The 25,038-nt window shown below is 34.2% G+C and overlaps 1 protein-coding gene and 1 long non-coding RNA gene across 2 annotated transcripts; both read right to left on the reverse strand.

The window, feature by feature from the left end:
• Positions 1 to 778: 778 nt before the first annotated feature.
• Positions 779 to 18,748, reverse strand: LOC134650442 (titin homolog). Its single transcript, XM_063505397.1, has 22 exons — positions 18,605 to 18,748; positions 18,047 to 18,184; positions 16,835 to 17,023; positions 16,382 to 16,465; positions 12,473 to 14,231; positions 10,632 to 12,409; positions 10,224 to 10,319; positions 10,011 to 10,115; positions 9,508 to 9,612; positions 9,253 to 9,357; positions 8,528 to 8,626; positions 8,146 to 8,229; positions 7,650 to 7,736; positions 6,915 to 6,962; positions 6,644 to 6,724; positions 5,166 to 5,252; positions 4,272 to 4,364; positions 3,736 to 3,828; positions 2,349 to 2,441; positions 1,967 to 2,047; positions 1,472 to 1,548; positions 779 to 1,372 (listed from the first exon to the last, which is right to left on the reverse strand). Exons 1-22 carry the CDS (start codon positions 18,627 to 18,629, stop codon positions 923 to 925), a joined length of 5,757 nt encoding a protein of 1,918 aa, XP_063361467.1. The 5' UTR covers positions 18,630 to 18,748; the 3' UTR covers positions 779 to 922.
• Positions 2,347 to 4,341, reverse strand: LOC134650354 (uncharacterized). The gene is made up of 3 exons (XR_010097031.1): positions 4,272 to 4,341; positions 3,736 to 3,828; positions 2,347 to 2,441 (listed from the first exon to the last, which is right to left on the reverse strand). It is a non-coding gene; the product is annotated as an uncharacterized LOC134650354 (long non-coding RNA).
• Positions 18,749 to 25,038: the final 6,290 nt, after the last annotated feature.

The following is a 25,038-nucleotide window of genomic DNA, read 5'->3' on the forward strand; positions in this document are numbered from 1 at the left end:
TGCAAGAAATTTTAGTAAATAATAAATCTTTATATTGTTAGTTCTATTTAGTAATTATTTATTATTATTTACGTATTTTGTCACGTCATTATTTTCAATAATATTTTTGGTTTCAGAATACTTACCTTCACTTACCAGTTATAATGGGTCGTCCATTTTGTACAACATGGCGGTTTGTTTACACCGGCATGATAAGGCGGGAAGTACTTTAGCTACGTGTGTAAAGCTATACATAATTATAACCATGTATAAATAATTATTAAATGCCAAAGAACATTTTTATTCAAAGATACAATACAACAATTAAAACTTAAAATAAATAAGTCTAAGAGTAAGAGCACATGGGCAATACCATTTTAGTTGCTCTCTCACGCCACCTGCCGGACATCATAGTTAACTTTATCCTGATGGCGGGAGATTTGAAACAGTATTGTCATTTAATATTCCATTACGATGGCTTAAACGTCATAAAACAATAATTCAAATATTACAAACATTAACATAAAAATTCAATTAACGAAATGATCAATTTACAAATTATTAACAGACTCAAGATCACGATACTGATATTAAGTGGCAACAACGGTTAGTTTGACAAAATGATAATTATTCTCTTATAAAATAGATAGGCACAATTTTTAAGAACTATACTATGACTCATACATTTCATTTATTTCAGTTGTTCACAAAACAATTGGAATGTTGGTACTTATGACACATGATATATGACAAAAATAAGAATGTATTGTCAACAATGGATACGATGATAATGATTGACTGACATAATTTCTTAGAATCAATAATTTTGTTTCTTAGATATACTTAGTAAATAATAACATGCGACTTTTGCAGACACCGCGACGCCAGCGTTCGCTGCATGACTGACATGCCATTGCTGCATTGTGTTGGCACTGTATTGTCATTAAAATTTAGACATTTTATGATGCATTTGCTTTTTGTACCGGTCATAAGTTCCTAGTCTTTTAATATGATTATTTTGCAAATAGGTTTCTTTGGAAAAGGCGACTGGTTCTGCTTCAAATCTCGTAGTTTGTGACAGCTTGTTAATTTTGAAATTTGTTGTATATCCACTGTCTGATATTGATGCAGTGGGTATAAATGGCAACACTTTAGGTTTTTTGATGCGTTGTTTTTGTTTTTTAGTTAGTGGGGACTTTTCATCAAGGTAAATGCTCTCTTCTAAGTAGTTTGAAGGTTTGGCTCTCTTTTGCCTGGCATTTTCAACAATGAAATTTGATGTGGCTATAGCTTTTGGCGGCTTGATCTTCCTGGGCTTGTCATCTAGTTGCCGAAGAATGTTGTCTGGAAGACGCGGTACGTGCACTTCTTGGAAAGAACTGTCCTTTTTAACCTGAAAAAGTAATATAGGTATGATAGAATCAATTTCGTTTATGTGTAGGTACCTAATAAGTAATAGGTATATATTCTTCTGATTAAAACATAGTTCTACCTTCGTCTGCTTGTTATCGCCGTCCTCATCTCTATGTTTTCGCTTTTTGTTTTTCTTAACTTGTGTTTCGGTTGTTTCTGTAAATGAACAATATTTTCGATAACATAATATTGATGCTGAAAATCATGGCCAAATGATACCAACATGCGAATCGTTTAGCGAATACTTTACGCGTGTCAGTATCTGTCTTTCAACTTTGCTAATAATAAATATATTTTGGAATAATTAATCAGTTTTTAAATAAGTTGGCCATCATAGCCAGGCTTTATGGAAATTTTACTAAATACTCTGGTGTGTGGGTATGTACAGTATCACGAAATTAAAAGTGAAGTCCCTTTTTCCATATACATAATGTAACATTACATTATTTATTTATCGTATGGCATATGTACATGTCACTGGATTACATATAAAAGAAAACTTATAGTTAGAATTTCCCCTTACATTACAATAATTCTCAGCTTATGTAGTCGAAACAATAAATAGTCACATTACCTGATGTAGATGCAGTGTCTTGGAAATTAACATCACGATTTTTCTTTTTCTTGGCATTTTTAGATTCACTGGAGCCTAAAACACAATAGTGGTGGTATATGTAAATTTAAATATAAGTTAATGTATCAAAACTGAATAATCAAACCTACGCCAAGTGAAAATAAACCTTACTTCTACGTGCTTCTACTGATAATGCTATGCTATGTGTTGTACGCCAAGTGCCTTGTGAAAGAACGAAAAGCAATCATTACGCTCAACATGATGAAAATGTAAACTTTTATGAACTCATATTTTTAATATGAAAGTCCAATAAGTGACCCCCAAGCGGACAACACTTTCACGCAAACAGCCGTGGGTGATAACTTGATAAGACGTTTATTACCTGATGTGTTATCTTCATTATGCGAAATTTTACGTTTTTTATTGCTGCCGACCAATTCATTATGCTTTCCAGTTTCCACGCTCTCTTGGACATCTGCAAAGAAAGTCATGTAACGATTATGAATCATCCCATGTAGTAGTAGTAAAGTAACACTTTATTGCACAGAACAAGTACATAACACAGAGAGAACACAACTTATCCCCTTAAGGGATCTCTTCCAGCGTTGTATATCGGGTATTTTTCTTTTCATAAATCGATACTAAGTACAAAACCAAATAGGCAATTTCATTGCACTTTTTTGTTTCCAACGTTTTATGCCATAAACTTTATCCTAGGTATCCTATATGTTGAAGACAAAATGATTTCGTAATGGTTTGACTAGCTTCTGGATACTATTTCTAATACGATAATTGGCCGACCGAGCGAAAAGCAAAAAAAAGTTGTTGGGCAAAAAAGTTGCATTTTTCAACCGATTGCCGTGATATTGTGTGAGCTGGTTAATATACTTATATATACATTTAATCAATTCAGTTTTTGTATTTTTTTCCATTGGCCATGCCGTGACGGAGCCATGAGGGTTCGCGAGGTTTAGAGCTTTATTATTATCATTTAACGGTAGGTGGATTGCCTCCGTTAAGGTTCCGTCACACCGGCGCGTTTTCCGGGCTTGGCGTTAGCAGGGCGCGCCGCTTTTACATATAAAACGCTCACGTCCCGCCCGGAAAACGCGCCTGTGTGACGGAACCTTTAATAAAGTTGTCATCTCCTCGGTCTGGCTACGAAATATAATAGTACATTTCGATGCTAGTGCGGAAGGTATGTCATTACTTCACGAGTACCGAGATATCTTGCCACGAGCCGCAGGCGAGTGGCAAGACTCGGGACGAGTGAAGAATGACATTTCCGCACGTGTATCGAACGACGTTTTTTAATACAGTTGCGAAAAAATAAGAAAAACATTGTTAATCGTACACTAAACAAAAGTGGTAACAGTGACAGCTCGGTTAGACGTCGTCTTTAAGTATATTATATCTATGGGCGTTTGGCAGCTATTCCGTTCCATTCAGTCAACTTATTAAGAACGGAATTTTCAATATTGAATATTAAAAAATAAACGTGTTATATTGATGAAGAGGTAAGTAATTAAATATGAAATATGTAATATTTTTCGTATTCTTACATTAACGGTAGGTTTTTATGCTGATTACGACGTTTAAAGGAAACTAATATTAACACTCATCAATAAGTAGTCGTGAATTGGAACAAGTATAAATTTAAAAAAATTGGAAAAGTAAAAAGCACTAGTTCGAGATAACCAACTTTCCGCACGCTAAACAGCTACGTAAAGTAGCACTTTTTGAGCAACTGTATTAAAAAATATTTTTACCTCCAGATTCTTGAGAATATTCCGCATTAGAAGTCTTCCTCTTACGTTTCTTACAGTTAGCAGCAGTAAAGTTCTGAGTATCAATGTTTTCACCTAAAATCAGAGATAATAGTTATATTAAATTAAACATGTAAGATTGTTTTCTTAGCTAATTAAGCGACAGATAATACATGAAGTAACTACATATGTACATAATGTCAACAATGTAGTGGCATTTCATTCATGCCAAGTGCTATGTCAAGTATGAAGCTTTTAGAGATATGTATGCATTCTTACTGTCAAATATGTGATCTTAACGTGTTCAGAGTCTAGTACCCTTTAAGATGGTATTTTTTTTAAATTGGATTAATAGTTATAGCTGGTCAACCAAATCTTGTCAGTAAAAAAAGGCGCGAAATTCAATTTTTCTATGGGACGATATCCCTTCGAGCCTACATTTTTCAAATTTGCCGCCTTTTTCTACTGACAAGATCTGGTTGACCAAGTATAATATAATTAAACACAAAACTTATTTGAAAAAAAAAAAGTAAAAATACCTGAATGATTAGAAGCGGCCGATGATTTCTTCTTCTTCTTCTTTTTATGTTTTTTCTTGGCACCGTCTGCGTCTGCTGATTCATTAACAGTTTCTGTAAAAAAATAAGGTTTTAAGTTATTGTGTATAACCACAACCACGTAATGTCTCGCAAGCAATTATTTATTTGTCGTAGGTATATTCTAATACGAAAAGGTATGATCACATTTGCAGATTTTTAGGGTTCCGTACCCAAAGGGTAAAAACGGGACCCTATTACTAACACTCCGCTGTCCGTCCGTCCGTCTGTCACCAGGCTGTATCTCACGAACCGTGATAGCTAGACAGTTGAAATTTTCACAGATGATGTATTTCTATTGCCGCTATAACAACAAATACTAAAAACAGAATACAATAAAGATTTAAGTGGGGCTCCCCATACAACAAACGTGATTTTTGACCGAAGTTAAGCAACGTCGGGCGGGGTCAGTACTTGGATGGGTGGCCGTTTTTTTGCTTGTTTTGCTCTATTTTTTGTTGACGGTGCGGAACCCTCCGTGCGCGTGTCCGACTCGCACATGGCCGGTTTTTATTGGATGTCTAATAAATTTAATAAGGTTTTCATGTCAGGGTGCCTAGCCACCATGCCAATTGTTTACGCTCCGTAGCGAACGAAACTGTCACTGTCGCACTAATATGGAAGAGTAATAGAGAGACACACATCGTTTCGCTGTCGTAGCGCAAGCGATTGTCACCTTGGCTAGGCACCCAGGTAACGTTGCAATAGCTTCATCCTCTATCAAATGACAAAAGATAACTCTCAATATAGGTTGCAGTAGTGACAGGTCAGGTCAAGGGGCCTATTGTGATCGGAAACGCCTAATGTAATATACTAGTAGAAAGATTAGGTATTAGGTACCTATATTTTGCATATCCATTTCGGACGCTTTTTCACTTTGAAATGGGGCTTCGTCCGGGGCTTCATCTGAATCGTCGTCACGAACTGTAATTGAATAAATGAAATTATTAGAATGATTAACCCCTTTATATATCCTTGTATATCATATTTAGGTATATTATGCTATATATTTGTATACTTCTAAATATTTTTTTAGACAACCTTTAAGATTGCTTAAGTAAATTAGAGTTAATATAATTAAGTAATTAGTGTCAGCTGAAAAATATGGTGTTTAAATCTTTATAGGTATTTACTTAAAGCTTCTAATTTCTGTTTCTTTTTCTTCTTTTCGCTCTTTGGTGTTATAGGTTGAGTTGATTCTGCAATTGTGTTTTCTGTGAAAGTAAAAAAAAAACCGGTTATCAGTGGTGCGTCATACATATCGGTTGAACATATGGTGTTTAAATCTTTATGGGTATTTACCTAAAGCTTCTAATTTTTGTTTCTTTTTCTTCTTTTCGCTCTTTGGTGTTATAGCTTGAGTTGATTCTGCAATTGTGTTTTCTGTGAAAGTAAAAAAAAAACCGGTTATCAGTGGTGCGTCATACATATCGGTTGAACATATGGTGTTTAAATCTTTATGGGTATTTACCTAAAGCTTCTAATTTTTGTTTCTTTTTCTTCTTTTCGCTCTTTGGTGTTATAGCTTGAGTTGATTCTGCAATTGTGTTTTCTGTGAAAGTAAAAAAAAAACCGGTTATCAGTGGTGCGTCATACATATCGGTTGAACATATGGTGTTTAAATCTTTATGGGTATTTACCTAAAGCTTCTAATTTTTGTTTCTTTTTCTTCTTTTCGCTCTTTGGTGTTATAGCTTGAGTTGATTCTGCAATTGTGTTTTCTGTGAAAGTAAAAAAAAAACCGGTTATCAGTGGTGCGTCATACATATCGGTTGAACATATGGTGTTTAAATCTTTATGGGTATTTACCTAAAGCTTCTAATTTTTGTTTCTTTTTCTTCTTTTCGCTCTTTGGTGTTATAGCTTGAGTTGATTCTGCAATTGTGTTTTCTGTGAAAGTAAAAAAAAACCGGTTATCAGTGGTGCGTCATACATATCGGTTGAACATATGGTGTTTAAATCTTTATAGGTATTTACCTAAAGCTTCCAATTTTTGTTTCTTTTTCTTCTTTTCGCTCTTTGGTGTTATAGCTTGAGTTGATTCTGCAATTGTGTTTTCTGTGAAAGTAAAAAAAAAACCGGTTATCAGTGGTGCGTCATACATATCGGTTGAACATATGGTGTTTAAATCTTTATAGGTATTTACCTAAAGCTTCCAATTTTTGTTTCTTTTTCTTCTTTTCGCTCTTTGGTGTTATAGCTTGAGTTGATTCTGCAATTGTGTTTTCTGTGAAAGTAAAAAAAAAACCGGTTATCAGTGGTGCGTCATACATATCGGTTGAACATATGGTGTTTAAATCTTTATAGGTATTTACCTAAAGCTTCCAATTTTTGTTTCTTTTTCTTCTTTTCGCTCTTTGGTGTTACAGGTTGAGTTGATTCTGCAATTGTGTTTTCTGTGAAAGTAAAAAAAAAACCGGTTATCGGTGGTGCGTCATACATATCGGTTGAACATATCAGAGCCAATTTAACATGCGTTAAAGAAAAACTTTAAAACTTGTAAAATAAGGTGCATGGTCTGAAGGTTGTGTTTAACTTTAATTTGACATAAAATTGAAAATAACGAAAAATATTAAAAGTACCCACCTTTATTATCCTTTAAGGTTCCAGTCGTGTCTATGAAAAAGAGGTCACCTGAAAAAGAATAAGTAATAATTTTAAACAAACATTTTCAAAGAATAGTTATTTACGATACAAGTGCGGAAAAGAGGAAATTCGAAAGGAGTGGCGATAAATTAAAACACGACCGAAGGGAGTGTTTTAAATCGACACGAGTTGCGAATTACCTATTCGCACCTGTATCGTACCTTTTACAGTACATATGGCCCTTTAAACTTTTGACATACACACGAAACGTACTATTTTACGCAATAGTGCGGGAAAATAGGGCCATATGTACTGTAAATAATCTTTATAATTGATCATCAAATCATCAGTCATAAAAGCTCAATAAGACAGCTTAATAAAGCTTGCTACAATATCCCCTCGGGCGGCAAGAAGCCTCGAGAAGGCCGCTCACCTAAGGCTTAGCACGCACTGCGGTTTTTAAAAAGCGGTTCCGCTACCGCAAAAAATGTAACGTACGGCATTCTTAAATCGCAAGTGCGTGCGCTTATAAAGAATGCCGTACGTTACATTTTTTGCGGTAGCGGAACCGCTTTTTAAAAACCGCAGTGCGTGCTAAGCCTAAAGTAGCGTCGTATGCTACGGAATTGACGCACGGTTACAGTGTACTGTGTAATATAGACCTTCAGGCATTCCAATAAGGTTTACGATGGCGCGTTATATTTAATAGCCGTGGCAAATGGTTAATACACTTACTCTCAGGTTCTGCAGCTAAGGATGACTTGCGTTTTTTCTTCTTCTTTGTTTTTTCATTAAGTTCTGTGTCTACAGGATCAGGAGCGACTAGAAAATAATATATACAACTTGTATTATGTATATTCGTAGTGTTTTTAATAACATAGGGTTTGGCAAAAATTGTTATCGACATAAAATAGGCCATAAAAGACATTTATGACAAAAATCTCCATCGCACTTGCGATGATAAGATGGTATACATATTTTAATGCAAAAATAAATGTTAGTTAGAAGTGTCCTTCAAAAATATTTAGCTTATAAGATTATCGGTTTGCATAGTGAAATCAATTTTGACAATGTCGAAGTTATATGTCGATTCAGGAACCTGTAAATACTTGTTGTGGCTGCCTTCTATTTTGAAAATAATCGTATTTAATATATAATTTAATAATTGTACCATTGTAATGAATAATTATCATACTACGACAAAATAATTTAATATGAGTTCTATATTTACCTTGATTTTCCTCTACAGCTGGCTCTGATATAGAATGTTTCTTTTTCTTCTTTCCACTTTCATTTTTAGAGATGTTCAAAGTATCTGTAAAAAGCATAATTAATAAAATTAATATTTAAAGAGAGACTAGGCCGCCAAGCGTGCAAGAGCAAAGTTCTATACAAACAATCAATGAGACATATTTTAATCGATTTAAGTGCATAATCATTCAAAGAAATGTTAACATTTTTGGAAACTTTCAAAGTATACTTCTCAACAATAATGAAGATATTTTTTTTTGTAGACAGACTCTAATACACTTGGTACGAACCGCAGAAACATACAAAGATACCTGTTCTCATTGTATAGAAACTTGATTAAACTTGACTTTATAATAAATAACTACCTTTAGTCTCCTCTTCAGCAGGCTCTGACACAGAATGTTTCTTCTTTCCACTTTCATTCATAGAATTGTTAACAGTTTTAGAGATGTTCAAAGTATCTGTAACAAAAAAAAAAAGAATTAACAATGATTAACCAACATGAGGACCTTTTCTCTTAAAGTGAAAAAGTGAAGTGTGCAGTGAAGCGGCAAAAGTATGCCCCCCTGGGAGCAGGATACATTTTTGTCCCTTTCGCGGTAGAAACGGCGGGCTGCTGGGGGGCGGACGCGAAAAACATGGTGCGCGACATAGGCCGTCGACTTAGGCAGAAGGGGGAGGACCCCCGCTCCGAGGCGTTTCTGGTGCAAAGGCTATCCATAGCCATCCAGCGCGGCAATGCCGCGAGTGTTATGGGCACTTTTGCACCGGAAGCATCTAGGAGCGGCAGCAATGTTTAGTTAGTAGTTAGTTTGTAAGTATGACCGTATGTATGCCATTATATCTTAAAGTGAAAATATTTGGTGGATCAATGACAGAAATTTCCATACAAAAATACTATTGATTGACTACTAGCGTTAGACCAAGAGTCTGCAACGATTTTTACAACACAGACTGTGCAAGTGTTATTTATACGTCACAATTTCATAAAAGTATGGAGTTTTAAATAACACTTGCACAGTTTAGACGATCAAATTCGCTGCAGACTTCTCTTGGTCTAACTCTAGTCGACTTTATAATAAAATACCTTCAGTTTCCTCTTCAGCGGGCTCTGACACAGAATGTTTCTTTTTCTTCTTTATTCCACTTTCATTCAAAGAAATGTTATCATTTTTAGAGATGTTCAAAGTATCTGAAACAAAAAAAAATCCTAACAATAATGAACCAATATGACAATGCCATGTAAAAATAGAGAGACAATACTCCTTTAAAGAGAATTAGTGAAACGGAAATTTCCATACAAAGATACTATATTGATTGAAGGCGACTTTATAACAACTACCTTGAGTTTCCTCTTCAGCGGGCTCTGACACAGAATGTTTATTTTTCTTCTTTTTGACACTCTCATTCATAGAAATGTTAACATTTTTAGAGATATTCAAAGTATCTGTAAAATCAAAACAATGATAATTATTGTAAATCGTAGGTAGAAATTTGACATTTATAAATGAATAAATAATTTTATATAATGGTAATATTGTAAATCAAAGGTAGAAATGTAATGATATGTGTGTGTATTTTGATGATGTTATTATTGTATAACTAAACTTAGCTTCAATTTGTATATATTTAGTTTTAGTACCTAGCTAGTAAGAAAAATTTGCATGCTTCTTCAAGTGAAATGTACGCCTCCAAAATTATTGTCCACCTATGTCTATCACTACATTTTTGCAAATAAATATATCTTTATCTTTATCTTTAAAGAGAACAACTACATAAATATACAAAAGACATATTTTTGCATTGTTTTGAGGTAACTTAATAAAATGAATAAATTAAAAGCACCTTTAGGCTCCTCTTCAGCGGGCTCCGATATAGAACGTTTCTTTTTCTTCTTTTTACCACTCTCGTTCATGGAAATGTTAACATTTTTGGAAACATTTAATAAATCTGTAAAAAAACTATTAGTTACAAAAACAGAATTATTACATACATATTAAACGAAAAACAGTATGTCTTTTTCAGTCAGGTAAAAATACTTCTCATTATTATTGTTACCTTTAGATTCCTCAAGAGCGGCTTCTGATATAGAATGTTTCTTTTTCTTCTTGGTACTTTCATTCAGATTAATGTCCTGTTGTGATGAGGTAATATCTGAAATAAAATTTGTTATGAATAAAATATATAGTTATAATAAAATAATATTTGTTCACCTAAATTTATTTTAAAATATACAAAAAATCCGGACAGTTTTAACTGTGACTGTTTATTTTTTGTATTGGAAAGCTCATAATGTAACATGTAGAAATATAAAAATAAATCTACATATTTCGAATCTTGTTTGATAAAAGGTAAAGCTTGCAAAAGTTGCATAGGAGTTACATGTTAGTAAATTATGTTAAATTCATTAGAATAGTATTAAATGCTAATAACAAACCATTCACACGGAAAAAATGCCAAACTTACCAATACTTTCCCGAATACTAGTTTTTCCAGGGGATTTTTTTAGTGGGATAAACATATTGTCATCATCTGCTTTGTTTTGCTGCGACTTCTGTTCATCGTCACTGCCATAATTGTCCTCAGAGAATAGTAGCTGTAGGTCAATTGAATCGGAAGAGTCTTCATTATCTGATTTTTGTTTTTCCTTTGAAACTTTAATTGTTTTTGAATCTGAAACATCTCTTTTGGTATCCTTGTCTTTCTTTGATTTTTTTGTCTGGGTTAAGTTTAATTGATCGATAATGGGCTCAACTTGGTTTCTTTCAGTTGTATTGCCACTGTTCAATGAAACATTGTGTTTGTTAAATTTAGTTTTGTTGTCTTTGTTTAGTTCACTGAGTACAGAGTCATAATTCAGCAAAATTTCTTCATTACCACTACTATCCGAAGTATCTTCACAAGCCATTGTAGCTTGTAACGGGTCTGTACCAGTTTGGTTCATAATAGAATTGCCATCTGTTACTTGTACATTTTCGATTTCTTCCCGGTCAGTGAACTGAACAACAGAGATGTTCATATCTTTTTGTGGTGTCTTAGGCTCTTGTTTTACAAGCACTTGCAAAGGATCCGCATTGTCTATGGTGCTGTCATTGCAGACTGTTATTTCCTTTTCATCAGTGGCAGACACATGCATAGACTTGTTCTTTTTGAGCGATATATTGGTATCTACTTGTCTTTCACTGGTATCAAGGTCAGAGCCTTGCTTAGACTTATTCTTATTGCTTTTGTTCAAAGACACATTGGTATCTTCCAGTTTGGCACTTTCGTTGAGAGTAGAATTCAAACGCATGCGATTGGATTTCTTAGGGTTAACAACTACTTCTTCATCAGATGCTAATAAAGACGAGTCTATTCTCATTCGATTTTTCTTGCTTTTAGGAGCCGGCGATTTTTGGTCTGAAGAGTTTAGTTTGTGGCGTGATTCAAACATTTCTCTAGATGCATTCTTTTGTTCTTTCAATTTACGTTCATTATACTTCTTCTTGCTTTTCTTGCTCATTGTCAGTTCTTTATCACTCATTGAAAGGTCATCTCCAGAGCCAGAAAGCAATTCAATATCATCTTCATCTGAACTTACTACAAACGAATCTTTCTCATAATCAGTGTCTTCAGACATATCGTCATCGGAGGTTAGAGTTTCGCCTCGTTGTACAATTTCATTCTCTTCTTCATATCTTCTGTCCTCTTCATCTTGACTGTCCCCTGATTCGTAGTCATCACTTGCTTCTTCGGCTTCATCGTCAATGTGTTTATTCCTTTCAACTGAACGTTCATAAGATTCATCATTATCACTGTCCTCTTCTGACGAATCTGTTTCATTAATCGATTTGGAAAAGTTAGATTTCTTTTTCTTTGTGCCTTCTTGCTTTTGTTCTTCAATTTTCGTTTTGATACCCAGCTGTTGTGTAGTAATAGGAGTACTAGTCTGCATTGCCAGTTTTGGAATAGCGTTTTGCTTCGGTGTTCCTTTCACATCATTCAAAGAAAGATTACCATTAGATATTTTTATATTCTTATTACTTTTTTCATTAATATCTGATTTCGATAATAATTCATGTGTTGATAGTTTAGGTGACTTGACGTTATCCGAGGTAGAAGATACGTCTTTTATTTGAGATAATATCAAAGTGCTTTTATTGTTAGTATTACTTTTAGATAAATCTGGAGTATCTGCAGTACAGTTTGAAATGAATGACTTTCTTTTATCAATTTTAGTTTTATCTGGAGTATCAGTCCCAGAGCTTGAAATGGAAGATTTTCTCTTGTCATTTTTAGCTTGATGTGAAGAAGTGTCTGCAATAGACTCTGTAACTGAAGATTTTCTCTTATCATTTTTCGAGAGATCTGGAGTTGTTGCACCAGAGTTAGATATTGATGTTTTTCTCTTGTTGTCTTTCGATAAATCTGGAGTGTTTACACCAGAGTTTGAAATTGAAGATTTTCTCTTATCATTTTTCGACAAATCTGGAGTGTTTGTACCAGAGTTGGATGTTGATGTTTTTCTCTTATCATTTTTCGACAAATCTGGAGTGTTTGTACCAGAGTTGGATATTGATGTTTTTCTCTTGTTATCTTTCGATACATCTGGAGTGTTTACACCAGAGCTTGAAATTGATGATTTTCTCTTATCATTTTTCGACAAATCTGGGGTGTTTTTATCAGAGTTGGATATTGATGTTTTTCTCTTATCTTTCGACAAATCTGGAGTGTTTACACCAGAGCTTGAAATTGATGATTTTCTCTTATCATTTTTCGAAGTGTTTACACCAGAGCTTGAAATTGATGATTTTCTCTTATCATTTTTCGACAAATCTGGAGTGTTTGTACCAGAGTTTGAAATTGATGATTTTCTCTTGGAGCTATTAGTTTCTTCTATAATACTATGTTGTGACAATTTGAACGATTTATTAGACTGTTGTGTTGTTTCCAAAGATTTCTGTAAAATGTCTTCATGAATGGTTTCATCAATATCCATTGGCTCACAACTATCGTTAACATCATCAGTAATTATTTTCGGGATACTTATCTCAGCGCTTGGATCATTTTCTATACCAACTTGATTTGATAGAATAATATTATCATTTCCATTAAGTTCTTTAGGTGAAATTTTTTCTTGGAAATCGTGTTTTACCACAGGGACACATTGGTCTTCACTATCTAAATGTTCAATTTTATTGGTTGGGGCGCCAACACTGTTAGAGTCTGAATCTTCGAAATATACTGTGGCCTGCACATTGTCCGGCATGTTTTCAAATAACTTTGCCACATCATCACTATTGTCAGCTTTCTCACTGGCAATATCTTTAGTACTATTGATGTCTTCTTTCGGTGTCAGCATTTGCAACATGTTACCATCTTCAGAGGGTTTTGAATTATCTTCAATGTTAGTGTCACCTATCTTTTTATTCTTTTTTGAAGATGTGTCTAAAAATGGGTGTGGACTATTTTTATCAGTTATGGATGTATTGGATTTGTCAATCTTAGGGCTATCTGTTACATTCAATCCGAAAGTATTTCTACTTGATTTTCCTTTCCGGTTCTTAGAGAGCTCATTATCACTGAAACTAATAATGTCTTTTTCAGATATTATGACTGCTGGCCATGATTCTGTTCTAATTCTCTTACTCTTATCATTCGCAGCAGTATCTAAAGCTGATGTGCTTTTGTTGGGATTTAATTTATTTATTTTTGATTCAGTCTCAATTTTTTTCAACAAGCTCATATTAGACTCAGAAAGATCGTCATTCGATTCTTTGGATTTAACTGATTTATTTGATGGACTTTCTTGGGATTTTAATTCAGCTTCCTTATTTCCAGTGGAAATGTTTAAGCTTTTATTTTCTACAGTACTTGAGTCCTGGTCCGTTTTGTATGATCCACTTCTTCTATTTCTTTTTTCTAAAAGTCGTTTACTTTTTCTTGCACTGTTGGGGGACAATTCCTCAGTATCAGCAGCAGAAGGGGCTGACTTAGATTTGTTATCTTCTTTTTGGACTTCATTCTCCGGTTCTTCTTCAATTACCATTTCTGCTACTGGCAGTGGTTTGATCAGGGTGCTGGTCTCTGAAAAGGAGAACAGTTACAATTTAAGCAGTGTTAAATAATCAGTACTAACAAAACAATCGTTAAAACAAAACAATCGTTTAAGTTTCATTTTAAAATATACCTTTTAAATAAACAAAATATAGGAATTCCGCACGGGTATTTGGTTGCAGATTACCGGATCTAGTCTGTACCAATGTGTACAATACTTTATGTTATTGTAGGCCGTTTTCTATCCCCCATCTGATATCATACTACATATACACTAACAGGCACCACACTTTTACACAATCCGTAGCTAATTATTATTTAATAGGCAAGTTTCTAAATATTTTTGTATTTTTGTATTATTAATTTTTACTCGATAATCTGTCCGTGATCTGGGTTCTAGCAGAATTATCAGTGCTTCACCCGAAAGAGTGGAGCGTATTACTGAGCCAGAACCCTTTTGTTTTGCTGCAACGCACACAGCACATTTATTGATACATCTTGTTCCTGATTTTAGTTTTAGTTTGATATTGTTATATATTGTTTCTGTTTTTTCTGTCAATGTGTGTATTGTGGCAAGCTAATAAATGGTTTATCTATCTACTAAAATGTTTGTCAGTTTGAAAATATATAACAATATCTAGAAGACCCAGCTTTGCTCGAAAAACATATAAAAACTTAAAAACTAGCTAGACCGATTTTTCGCCCCCAAAAACCCCCATATAGCAAATTTCATCGAAATCGTTAGAGCCGTTTCCATGATCCCCGAAATATATATATAAATAAATAAACAAGAATTGCTTGTTTAAAGGTATTATTACATTTAACAAATTCTCTATTTTCATCCAGGGCTACTAGTGTATCTGAGTCCCAGTCAAGAATAGATCCTCTCCTTCCTGTCATAAAACGCGATAAGCTCAGAGAAGCAGCAAATGCAGTCTCTCCAGGTTACCCTACTATGGGAAAACTCAAGGAGTAAGTCCATTTAACTTGAGATCCTGGCCTTCCCACGATATAGCCTAGAATCTACGCCATAAACGTTAGTATCCGTAAGTTTTTAGTTAGTAGTTTTGTGTGCTACTCTGCAGCGGCGCCACCATAATGAATATCAATGAATTATATGGTCAAATGATGTACTAGAAACGTACATCATGTACCTATTATGTTTATGGCTGTACCTGTGATAGGAAACGAAATAATGGGCATTGAAAATGGTGCCGCTGGGGAGCATACTCTACAGCGGCGCGACATAGTACTCATAGATAGAAATGATATTAGCAATTTTTTTAATGTAAATTGATGTACTAATGCTGTTTATTACGTACCTATTGAAAATAATCATAATTATCATTCATTAGTTTTATTTTTAGTATTTTTTGTTATAGCGGCAACTGAAATACATCATCTGTGAAAATTTCAACTGTCTAGCTATCAAGGTTCACGAGTTTCAGCTTGGTGACAGACAGACAGCGGAGTCTTAGTAATAGGGTCCCATTTTTAGGGTTCCGTAGCCAAATGGCAAAAAACGGAACCCTTATGGATTCGTCATGTCTGTCTGTCTGTCTGTCCGTCCGTCTGTCCGTCCGTATGTCACAGCCACTTTTTTCCGAAACTATAAGAACTATACTGTTGAAACTTGGTAAGTAGATGTATTCTGTGAACCGCATTAAGATTTTTATACAAAAATAGAAAAAAAACAATAAATTTTGGGGGCTCCCCATACTTAGAACTGAAACTCAAAAATTTTTTTTTCATCAAACCCATACGTGTGGGGTATCTATGGTTAGGTCTTCAAAAATAGAAGGAGGATAGAAGGAAGAAGAAAAATAGAGATTTCTAATATCATTTTTTTCTAAACTGAATAGTTTGCGCGAGAGACACTTCCAAAGTGGTAAAATGTGTGTCCCCCCCCCTGTAACTTCTAAAATAAGAGAATGATAAAACTAAAAAAAATATATGATGTACATTACCATGCAAACTTCCACCGAAAATTGGTTTGAACGAGATCTAGTAAGTAGTTTTTTTTTAATACGTCATAAATCCCCTAAATACGGAACCCTTCATGGGCGAGTCCGACTCGTACTTGGCCGCTTTTTTTACCCTTTGGGTACGGAACCCGAAAAATCCAGCTGCAATTTTTTCCTTGATTATATTATATACTATATAAAAAATCAAATCCTCACCTAAAGCTTCAACGCTGGAAGCAGAATCTCTTCTAGTTCTCCTAGTCTGCCTGACGGGAGTTGCCGGGCCATCATTATCACTTCCTGAAGATTAATTTGATAAAATGAAAATTAGTATAGTAAAAAAATCAACCAACACTCTGTTATGTAAAACTGACACAAATTTTACTACAAATTGATCAATTAACAATATAATTTAAAAAAGTGAAGTGATTAAACAAATAATGGATATTTGATAATATCCATTATTTAGGTTTTTAGTTAAAATGTTAAAAGTGGTATCAAAAAGTTTTAAGTCATAATGTATATTGTTTGTCATATCATTAGTCCTGAAACTGAAACAGTGACTCCATTAAAAGCTATCATAATGTGGAGTTAAAATGTAAGTTCTAACTGTCATTTGCATCTAAATTCTACAGTAAAAAATGACAAGTTTAGTAAAATGAAACATACCGGCTTGTGAGGTCCTCCGGGCGGCTCTTTTCGCTCTGGGAGAGTCTGTTGCTGTCACAGACAGTGTCTCTGACACAATGCTGCTGTTGGACTTGATTCTGGCACTCCTCCTTGATGGTGTGATCGGCTTCTCTTCAGCCTCTGTGGCTAAGGACTTCCTTCTGGTCTTTCTGGGACTGCTCACTTGGGCTAAAATAATAAGTGTCAGGTTTAAACATAAAAACAATTAAATACTATATTTTAGTAATACATTAATTAAATGATTGACTCTTTGTTATTGTTACTACAAAATCAATATATCAAAATAAAACAAATTAGGTATCCAGTCGCAATCCTTAAATTTACTATTCATATTAATTATTAAAAAAATAAATTAAGGTAAACATCAATTTTTGGTTAGGCCATGTGCAATTGCAGACTTTTTTTTTCAGTTAGGTTTGGGATCAAGTAATTATGAATTCATAAAAACAAGGGTAAAAGTTTGGTGTCAATAACATTAAACCATTGATAATGTGTTATCAGCCCACTTCATTTGAATAAAACATATTGCTTTATCTGCTGGGTTTCACAAATCATTTTACTGTACAATTACAGCTTACTGTACAAACTACTCTGGTATCTGGCCACATCTGCAAACAAGTTTCTATGCAGGGGAGGTCAGTTGTCTCTGCAGCTTACTGTACATCATTTATTACATTTGTGAACCTTAAATTTGAATTTATGCAACTTTCACAATGGCACATAAAGAATTATGTTTTATAAGGGCCTGGCCATTAGGCTTGGATAAGCCCTTATTCACATAATTCTTGCAAAAGATGTTCTTACAAATAGTTCTACACCTTTACCTTTGTATCTTATAGTTCGTTTTTTTAGCATTAGAAAGAAGGTAAGCAATCTTGACATGTCTTTTAATTGAAAAACGCTTTTTAAAAATCAGTTACTATTACTTATGAAAGCAAAAGAATATAAATGATCGTATTAGATTCATACCTAATTGTTACATAATTTGCCATTATTTATTTTTAAAATGTGTTTTTCAATAAAAAGACACATCAAGATTGTTTACCTCATTTCTAATGCTAAAAAAAACGAACTGTAGACTCTCAACTGAACCCTAAACAACACCACACCATATGAGAAATAAGATGAAGGAAAAAAACAGTAAACAGCAAGTTAGTCCCACCAGTTGTTAACCAAGGGTCTATAACCTACCATTTTCATCAATAAGTTCCAGTTGTGGTTTGGCTGCCAGCCTCCCCCCACGCTTCTTTGTTGGTGTTGAGGGTGCCGGGGACCCACCATCTTCAGATTGTTCCACAGATAGCCGACGTCTCAGCCTTGTAACTGTTACTTAAATAATTTTAATTGTAATATTGAAGTCTAAAGAAATCATTTAAGTATTTTTATTATTTAGCAACTGTTAACCGAATCAACTAATTAGGTTATTCTAGTTTTCCGTTTCAACTCGGTCAAACTGTAATTCGTTTATCTGCACAGGATTTTACTATTCATAGGGAAAGATGAACTATTTTTGAACCATGAAAAGTATTTACAATTTTGCTTTTTGTTAGAGAACAGGCACTGACAAAGAGATGGTTTGTTATTCGAGTGGTTTCTAATCTAAACAGCTGGGAATCCTGCTAAGTAATATATTTATTAGTATACTACGCAAAAGCGTGCGTCGCCGAAATCAGTAAATGACGGATAAACCACGCATGTTCACGGTAAGTCTCAACCCGTATTGTTGACGCATAAATCGAAAATACGTACCTTTAACGCCAACGTCTTCTTCCATGGTGCAAGTTAACACTAATTAGCTGTTAAATGTAGTTAAATATCTTCTTTTAAACCGATCTCCAAACACGTGCAAACGAACCAACTGATTTCAAATCGGAATGCTGCAGAGAAGATTGAAAAGAGGGGATGTAGGACGCTAAAATTATTCTAAAACGTTATGTATTATGACCAATCCAAGAAGTGCGTGCCTATAAATGCTGCACGGTGATTGGCTAAAATCGTTTGTTCATAGTTTTGACACGATAAGAGAAAACAGACGAGCTACGCGACGGCTGGCTGGGGCCACGCTCAGCTGTTTCCAAGTTGTCAAATAATTGCCGAGGTCGGACCAAGATGTCGCTACTGTGCCGTACATACCTAGTCATAGAAGGTAGGTAGCATCCCAAGCCCGTTTCTACACTTGTAAGTTTTACTTACGTAAGTAGGGACAAAGCTATTTGTTAGAATGAGATAACGATATTCATCTCTCATTCTCTAGTATAGCTGTGTCCCTACTTACGTAAGTAAAACTTACAAGTGTAGAAACGGGCTAATACAAGTTTGGATTGGATATTCCTAAAATACGTTTACCGTGGGCGATGGTATCTAAAAAAAATTTAGATTTCAACATTTTCAACTAGCGCCATGAATGTAGAGAGTATTCTAGAGTAAGACAGCGATTTTGGTAGCCCGGACGTCATTGATATAGTATAAAGAACTGGATACCCAATCAGCCGCCAAAAATGGCCCCACAAAAGTGATGTCAAAACAGATCATGCATTACTTTTTCGTTTAGTCTTGTTTGAAAGGCTCATATGTGAAGTTGTCAACAATTACGAAATGTGCCGTTAAAATATGTAAAAATAACAATGATAAAACAAGGAAAAAGGATGGAATGTATTTCTTTCGGTTAGTTCTTTGGATAGCATTACATAATTTATGTAATCTGGTGCTAATTTTATGGTTTTGAATAAATTAATTTGTTAGTACCAAAGAAGGGATGTCAAGGAACAAAATTCTATTGAGTCGATGTGAGGTCAATATTTTTTTATTTTTTTTATATGGAATTTATAAGAAATAATATTATGTTTAAATTGAAGATTTCCAAGAAAACCTATGCGACGTGCAAAGTGGACTGCTATTTAATTATAGCAAGAGATAGGGGTGATGCAGTTTTAAACAAGGCAAAACGGCACTTGTGTGTTTGGCCCATTTCCCTGTTTCCGACATATACACCACCAATAAGGGCTTATATCGACTAACTGTAAATGCTAAACCTGTCGGAACACAGTGACAACCACAGGATTTTTTTTTATAAAGTATAGGTAGACTTTATAAAAAAAATCCAATCAGTATCTAAATGTCCCCGTGCCCCCGTGCTATGAGTAAATGTAGATCTTAAATACACAGTTATTTAATAAGTAGAATTTATTTCAAGGAAATTAGTATTTAAAGACGTATACTTACGAATTAAAAAATTAATTTGTTTGAATTTGAACCACGAATTAATTTTATTTGAGCTCCCGATTAAATTAAATTTGTTTTATTTATTACTTCAATTTTAATATTTTCCTGTACAGTAATACATATTAAAGTGTACCAAAGTGACTCCATTCGTTCGTTATTCTCGTTTGACGTTGTTTGACGTAAATGGGTCATTCTCTCATTTCGTGCAAATCGGTGAGATTCTCTCGATTTGTAATTTTTGTTTAAATTGGTAAACTTTTGAGTTTCGTCAATTTGTGGATTCATTTATTAACATTTTTCTGCTAAAGGCACCTTTGTAACGTTATTACTTTTCATTTAATAAGGCTACTGGTAATGAACTACGCGCTGGTAATGAATTCGGCCGAGATGGTAATTTTATCAGTGGACGGTAATGAAACAAACTTATGAAATCGAACATATTCTATGTATATAAGTATGTATTTATCTATATACGTATGTATATCGTCGCCTAACACCCATAGTACAAGCTTTGCTTAGTTTGGGGCTAGGTTGATCTGTGTAAGATGTCCCCCAATATTTATTTATTTATTTATTTATTTATTATTTATATAAAAAACTGTATTTCAAGAAAATTAACACCAATTAAAATCAACAATATTAAAAACATGTGTCTTAAGCACTGCGGAGATGATCAAACCGACTTGACATACACTTGGAGTTGACAATCTCAACTTATAATGTTCAAGCTAGATGGTACATTCACCATTTACTTATCATCATTATAAGTCGAGATTGTTAACCCCAAGTGTTTGTTAAGTCGGTTTGATCATCTGCGCACCATATCACATAAAACATAGTTTTCAAATTTTCAAAAATTAGCATAGACAAAATATATTTAAATCATTCGCGTTTTGTACCTATGTAATTTTTTTTTATCGTTTTAACCCTATAGTGTGGGGTGTCGTCGGATAGGTCTTTAAAAATAAATAGGAGTTTGCAAACAACATTTTTTGATAAAGTCAATCAATTCGGAAATAATAATTTAGAAAGAATAAAAAACGGTTATTCCTTCTAACTTTTGAAAAATCGATCCAAAAAATATGGAAAAAAATCATAAAAATAGTGCTTAATAAACTCATTCAAACAAAATTAAAGCGAACTTGATAAGTTAAGCCGTTTATGAGTTATCGCTAAAAGTCTTCCCTTCTTATTTAAAGCCTGGCAAACCTTATTTGTGACCGGATTTTCGCAAGCAACCCTATAACCACATAATAGTGACCGGAAAAAGATAGGCAACATAGTTGATTTATATTGTACAAGTTGTATACTTTCCATTGGAACTTATTTCGTTTGTCAGACAGATCGGTGAAATTTAAAGAAAAAATTTTTTTTTTTCAAAAAATAATTAAACATAGTTTTGACCATATTTCTTTAAGCAACCCTATTTATTTATGTTCAGGAATATATTTTCTTTCATAATATGTAAGTTTCATCCGTCAGACATATCGGTGAAGGTCGACCATCTTAGACTACAAAGGCTCCCCGGTTGGGCTCCCCTATTATCATATACAGTTTTAAATGTTTATAACAACGTAATATTTATAATAACTAAGCCTCTTTCCATTAAATGCACTGCCTCGAATATATTATCATTACCTTATTAAGTCATTCATTACCTTTCCCAGTAAAATTAGAAGGAAAAGAAGTGAATGAAACCGATATGAATGAAGTTTTTGTCGCCTACATCAGTTGGCATCAGACCTTAATTTTGCAGAATAAACCATCTGAAAGGGGACACTAAAACACTTCATTACGTATAATTATAATAATGTACACTTGCTACTTACTGTATAAATCACGCGATGGCGATGAAGACTAACGAGAACCACACTCCTTCCCGACCCGAGAGATCGTATATATTTTCGCTAACAGCGGCACACGGGCGTCCGCTACGAGATCACGCGGCCAACTGACTGACGAACAATGTGTTGCATCGGCGGTAGGCGCTATATACCCTCGCTATATAGCAAAATATAGCTAATCTATTTCTCGCGTCGGTAATGAAGAAATTACTTGAACCATACACTTATAAGGCTGTATAGTTTTTATTATTTATTTCTAGCTTCTAATATTATACGATTTAAAACATAACTAAATAAGTCATTTATTGAACAAACAACGAATTTTCTATTTGTAGTATCTTAAGGTTAAAATGTAGGTCAAAGTTATATCTTCACGCGTTACATGTAGAGATGAATGAAAAATTTGGGTGTTAATTGTACATATAAAGAAAATACATATCTTTTTAGAATTGTTCATTGGAGAGACATATACTTTAGGCCCTATGTTACAACCTTGCATTAACAGATATTTGAAAACGCCACCACATTTTTGGTAAATTTCCGAAAACACCGATTTGCACGAAATGCGAGAACGACCCAAATACGTTACGTTTAGTGCCATCGGACTAAATTTTTTAACAGTGTTGGTACTTATGTTTGCAAATTTGACACTTAATGCTTTCGACATTAAGCTCTTTTCTGTACGAAACATTTATCTTGACTCAAAATTTACGTAAGCGTTTTTATCATCAATGCAAATGGTGCGAAACGTCATTGGGATCCACATTTCTTGACGTTTTTGTTCTGCTTTGTGTGTCTATTTCTTTTATATTAAGTCAGTGCCGGACGTGCAAGTATTATTATAAACTATATATATATATATAAATGCACGTGTCCTGACTGATTGACGGACTGACAGACTCATCAACGCAGAGCCGAAACTACAAATGCTAGAAAGTTGAAATTTGCACACTAAAATCTATTTTTTTATTCGGTAGACTAAAATGACATTTCATAGTATGAGATGACACATGATGTTCATACTAAGAAATGTCATTTCAGTCTACGGAATAAAAAAATAGACTTTAGATTGCATTTATAAATTGTACAAGAGCTAAGAAGCGATTTTGAAAAATTCAACCCCTAAGGGGGTTAAAAAGGGTATGAAAGTTTGTATGGGGTTCAAGGAGTTTGGAACTTCGTAGAAAGATATATTATTAAAATACAAGAAAAGTAATTTCAGCGTTTTTGAAAATTGGGTTGAAAGTTTGTATGGAGGACAAACATTTTTTTGAGTACGGGATTTGGAACTTTGTATATGGGCATATTATTGAAATACAAGAAAAGTAATTTCAGTGTTTCTAAAAATTCATCCCCTAACAGGGTTAAAAAGGGGTTGAAAGTTGGAATCCATTACAAATTCTTTGAAACTTCTTATGAAGGCATAATATAACAAAATAACATGAATTGAACGTTATTAAAAATTCAACCCCTAAGGGAGTTAAAAAGGGGATGAAAGTTTGTCTTGGGGTTCAAATTTTATTTCAAGCTAGGAACTTGAAACTTCGTAAAAAGGTATTTTATTGAAAGAGAAGAAAACTTCAGCGTTTTTGAAAATTCATCTCGCAAGGTGGTGAAAAAGAGGTTGAAAGTTTGTATGGAGATCAAACATTTTTGTGAGTGCGGGGCTTGAATCTTTGTACCAAGGCATATTATTAGAATACAATTAAAGTTATTTCAGCGTTTTTAAAAATTCATCCTTTTAAATGGTTAAAAAGGGGTTGAAAATTTGTATGGGGTTTATTTATTATTATAAGCTAGGAACTTGAAACTTCGTATGTACTCAAAGGTATTTTATTCAAAGAGACGAAAACTCGTTTCAGCGTTTTTGAAAATTCATCCCTCAAGTCATGACGGTGAAAAAGGGTTGAAAGTTTGCATCGGAAGCGAACTTTTTTTTTTAATAGTGGACTTGAACATCTTCTAAGGGGGTGGAGAGGAACTGTTTTTTTTCAGTTAGGGGCTTGAAACTTCATAAGTATGTAGTTTGTGGCAGACAAATCTCATGCTTTGTATAATTTTATTATAATTACAAATGATTAACCGTCCCTACTGCTATCTTCTTTAGGTGGTCGCCGACATCCGTTAGGGCATGGCAAATAAAGAAGAAGAAGAGGACCGCTATCTTTTGCTGCATAATGCCCTATGCTCATATAAAATATATTACCAGCAACATACAACTCCACGCGAACGAAGTCGCGGGCAACAGCTAGTAATCATTATTCATAAGTGTATCTAATTAGACACGTACGTACCTATCTATGTAAATAGTATATATAACTCTAGGTCTGTGCATGCAGAAAGAAAAGAGTCGTGTCGTGGAATGTATGAGGCGCAATCCGTCCAATGCATTCCACTACTCTCCTCTTTCCGAACAGACTCTACTCTACCTACTTAATTATGAAATTATGCGTCTTTCCTGTCGATACCATACAATAAACCGACTTCAATGCCTTTTCTAACTGTATCCTTATAGGCATGTAAAAAAGCGGCCAAGTGCGAGTCGGACTCGCCCATGAAGGGTTCCGTATTTAGGCGATTTATGACGTATAAAAAAAAACTACTTACTAGATCTCGTTCAAACTAATTTTTGGTGGAAGTTTACATGGTAATGTACATCATATATTTTTTTTAGTATTATCATTCTCTTATTTTAGAAGTTACAGGGGGGGACACACACATTTTACCACTTTGGAAGTGTCTCTCGCGCAAACTATTCAGTTTAGAAAAAAATGATATTAGAAACCTCAATATCATTTTTGAAGACCTATCCATAGATACCCCACACGTATGGGTTTGATGAAAAAAAAATTTTTGAGTTTCAGTTCGAAGTATGGGGAACCCCAAAAATTTATTGTTTTTTTTCTATTTTTGTGTGAAAATCTTAATGCGGTTCACAAAATACATCTACTTACCAAGTTTCAACAGTATAGTTCTTATAGTTTCGGAGAAAAGTGGCTGTGACATACGGACGGACAGACAGACGGACAGACGGACAGACGGACAGTCAGACAGACAGACAGACATGACGAATCTATAAGGGTTCCGTTTTTTGCCATTTGGCTACGGAACCCTAAA

Source organism: Cydia amplana, chromosome 8, assembly GCF_948474715.1.
Source record: "Cydia amplana chromosome 8, ilCydAmpl1.1, whole genome shotgun sequence".
Classification (NCBI taxonomy): domain Eukaryota; kingdom Metazoa; phylum Arthropoda; class Insecta; order Lepidoptera; family Tortricidae; genus Cydia; species Cydia amplana.

What these genes read in the sequence shown, in the direction of transcription:
- LOC134650442 (XM_063505397.1), bottom strand. Translation starts at nt 18,629, where the DNA reads ATGGAAGAAGACGTTGGCGTTAAAG. An exon ending in GGAACTTATTGATGAAAATG is followed by an intron (nt 17,024 to 18,046) that starts GTAGGTTATAGA and finishes TTATTATTTTAG; the next exon opens with CCCAAGTGAGCAGTCCCAGA. An exon ending in CTTAGCTGCAGAACCTGAGA is followed by an intron (nt 6,963 to 7,649) that starts GTAAGTGTATTA and finishes ATTCTTTTTCAG; the next exon opens with GTGACCTCTTTTTCATAGAC.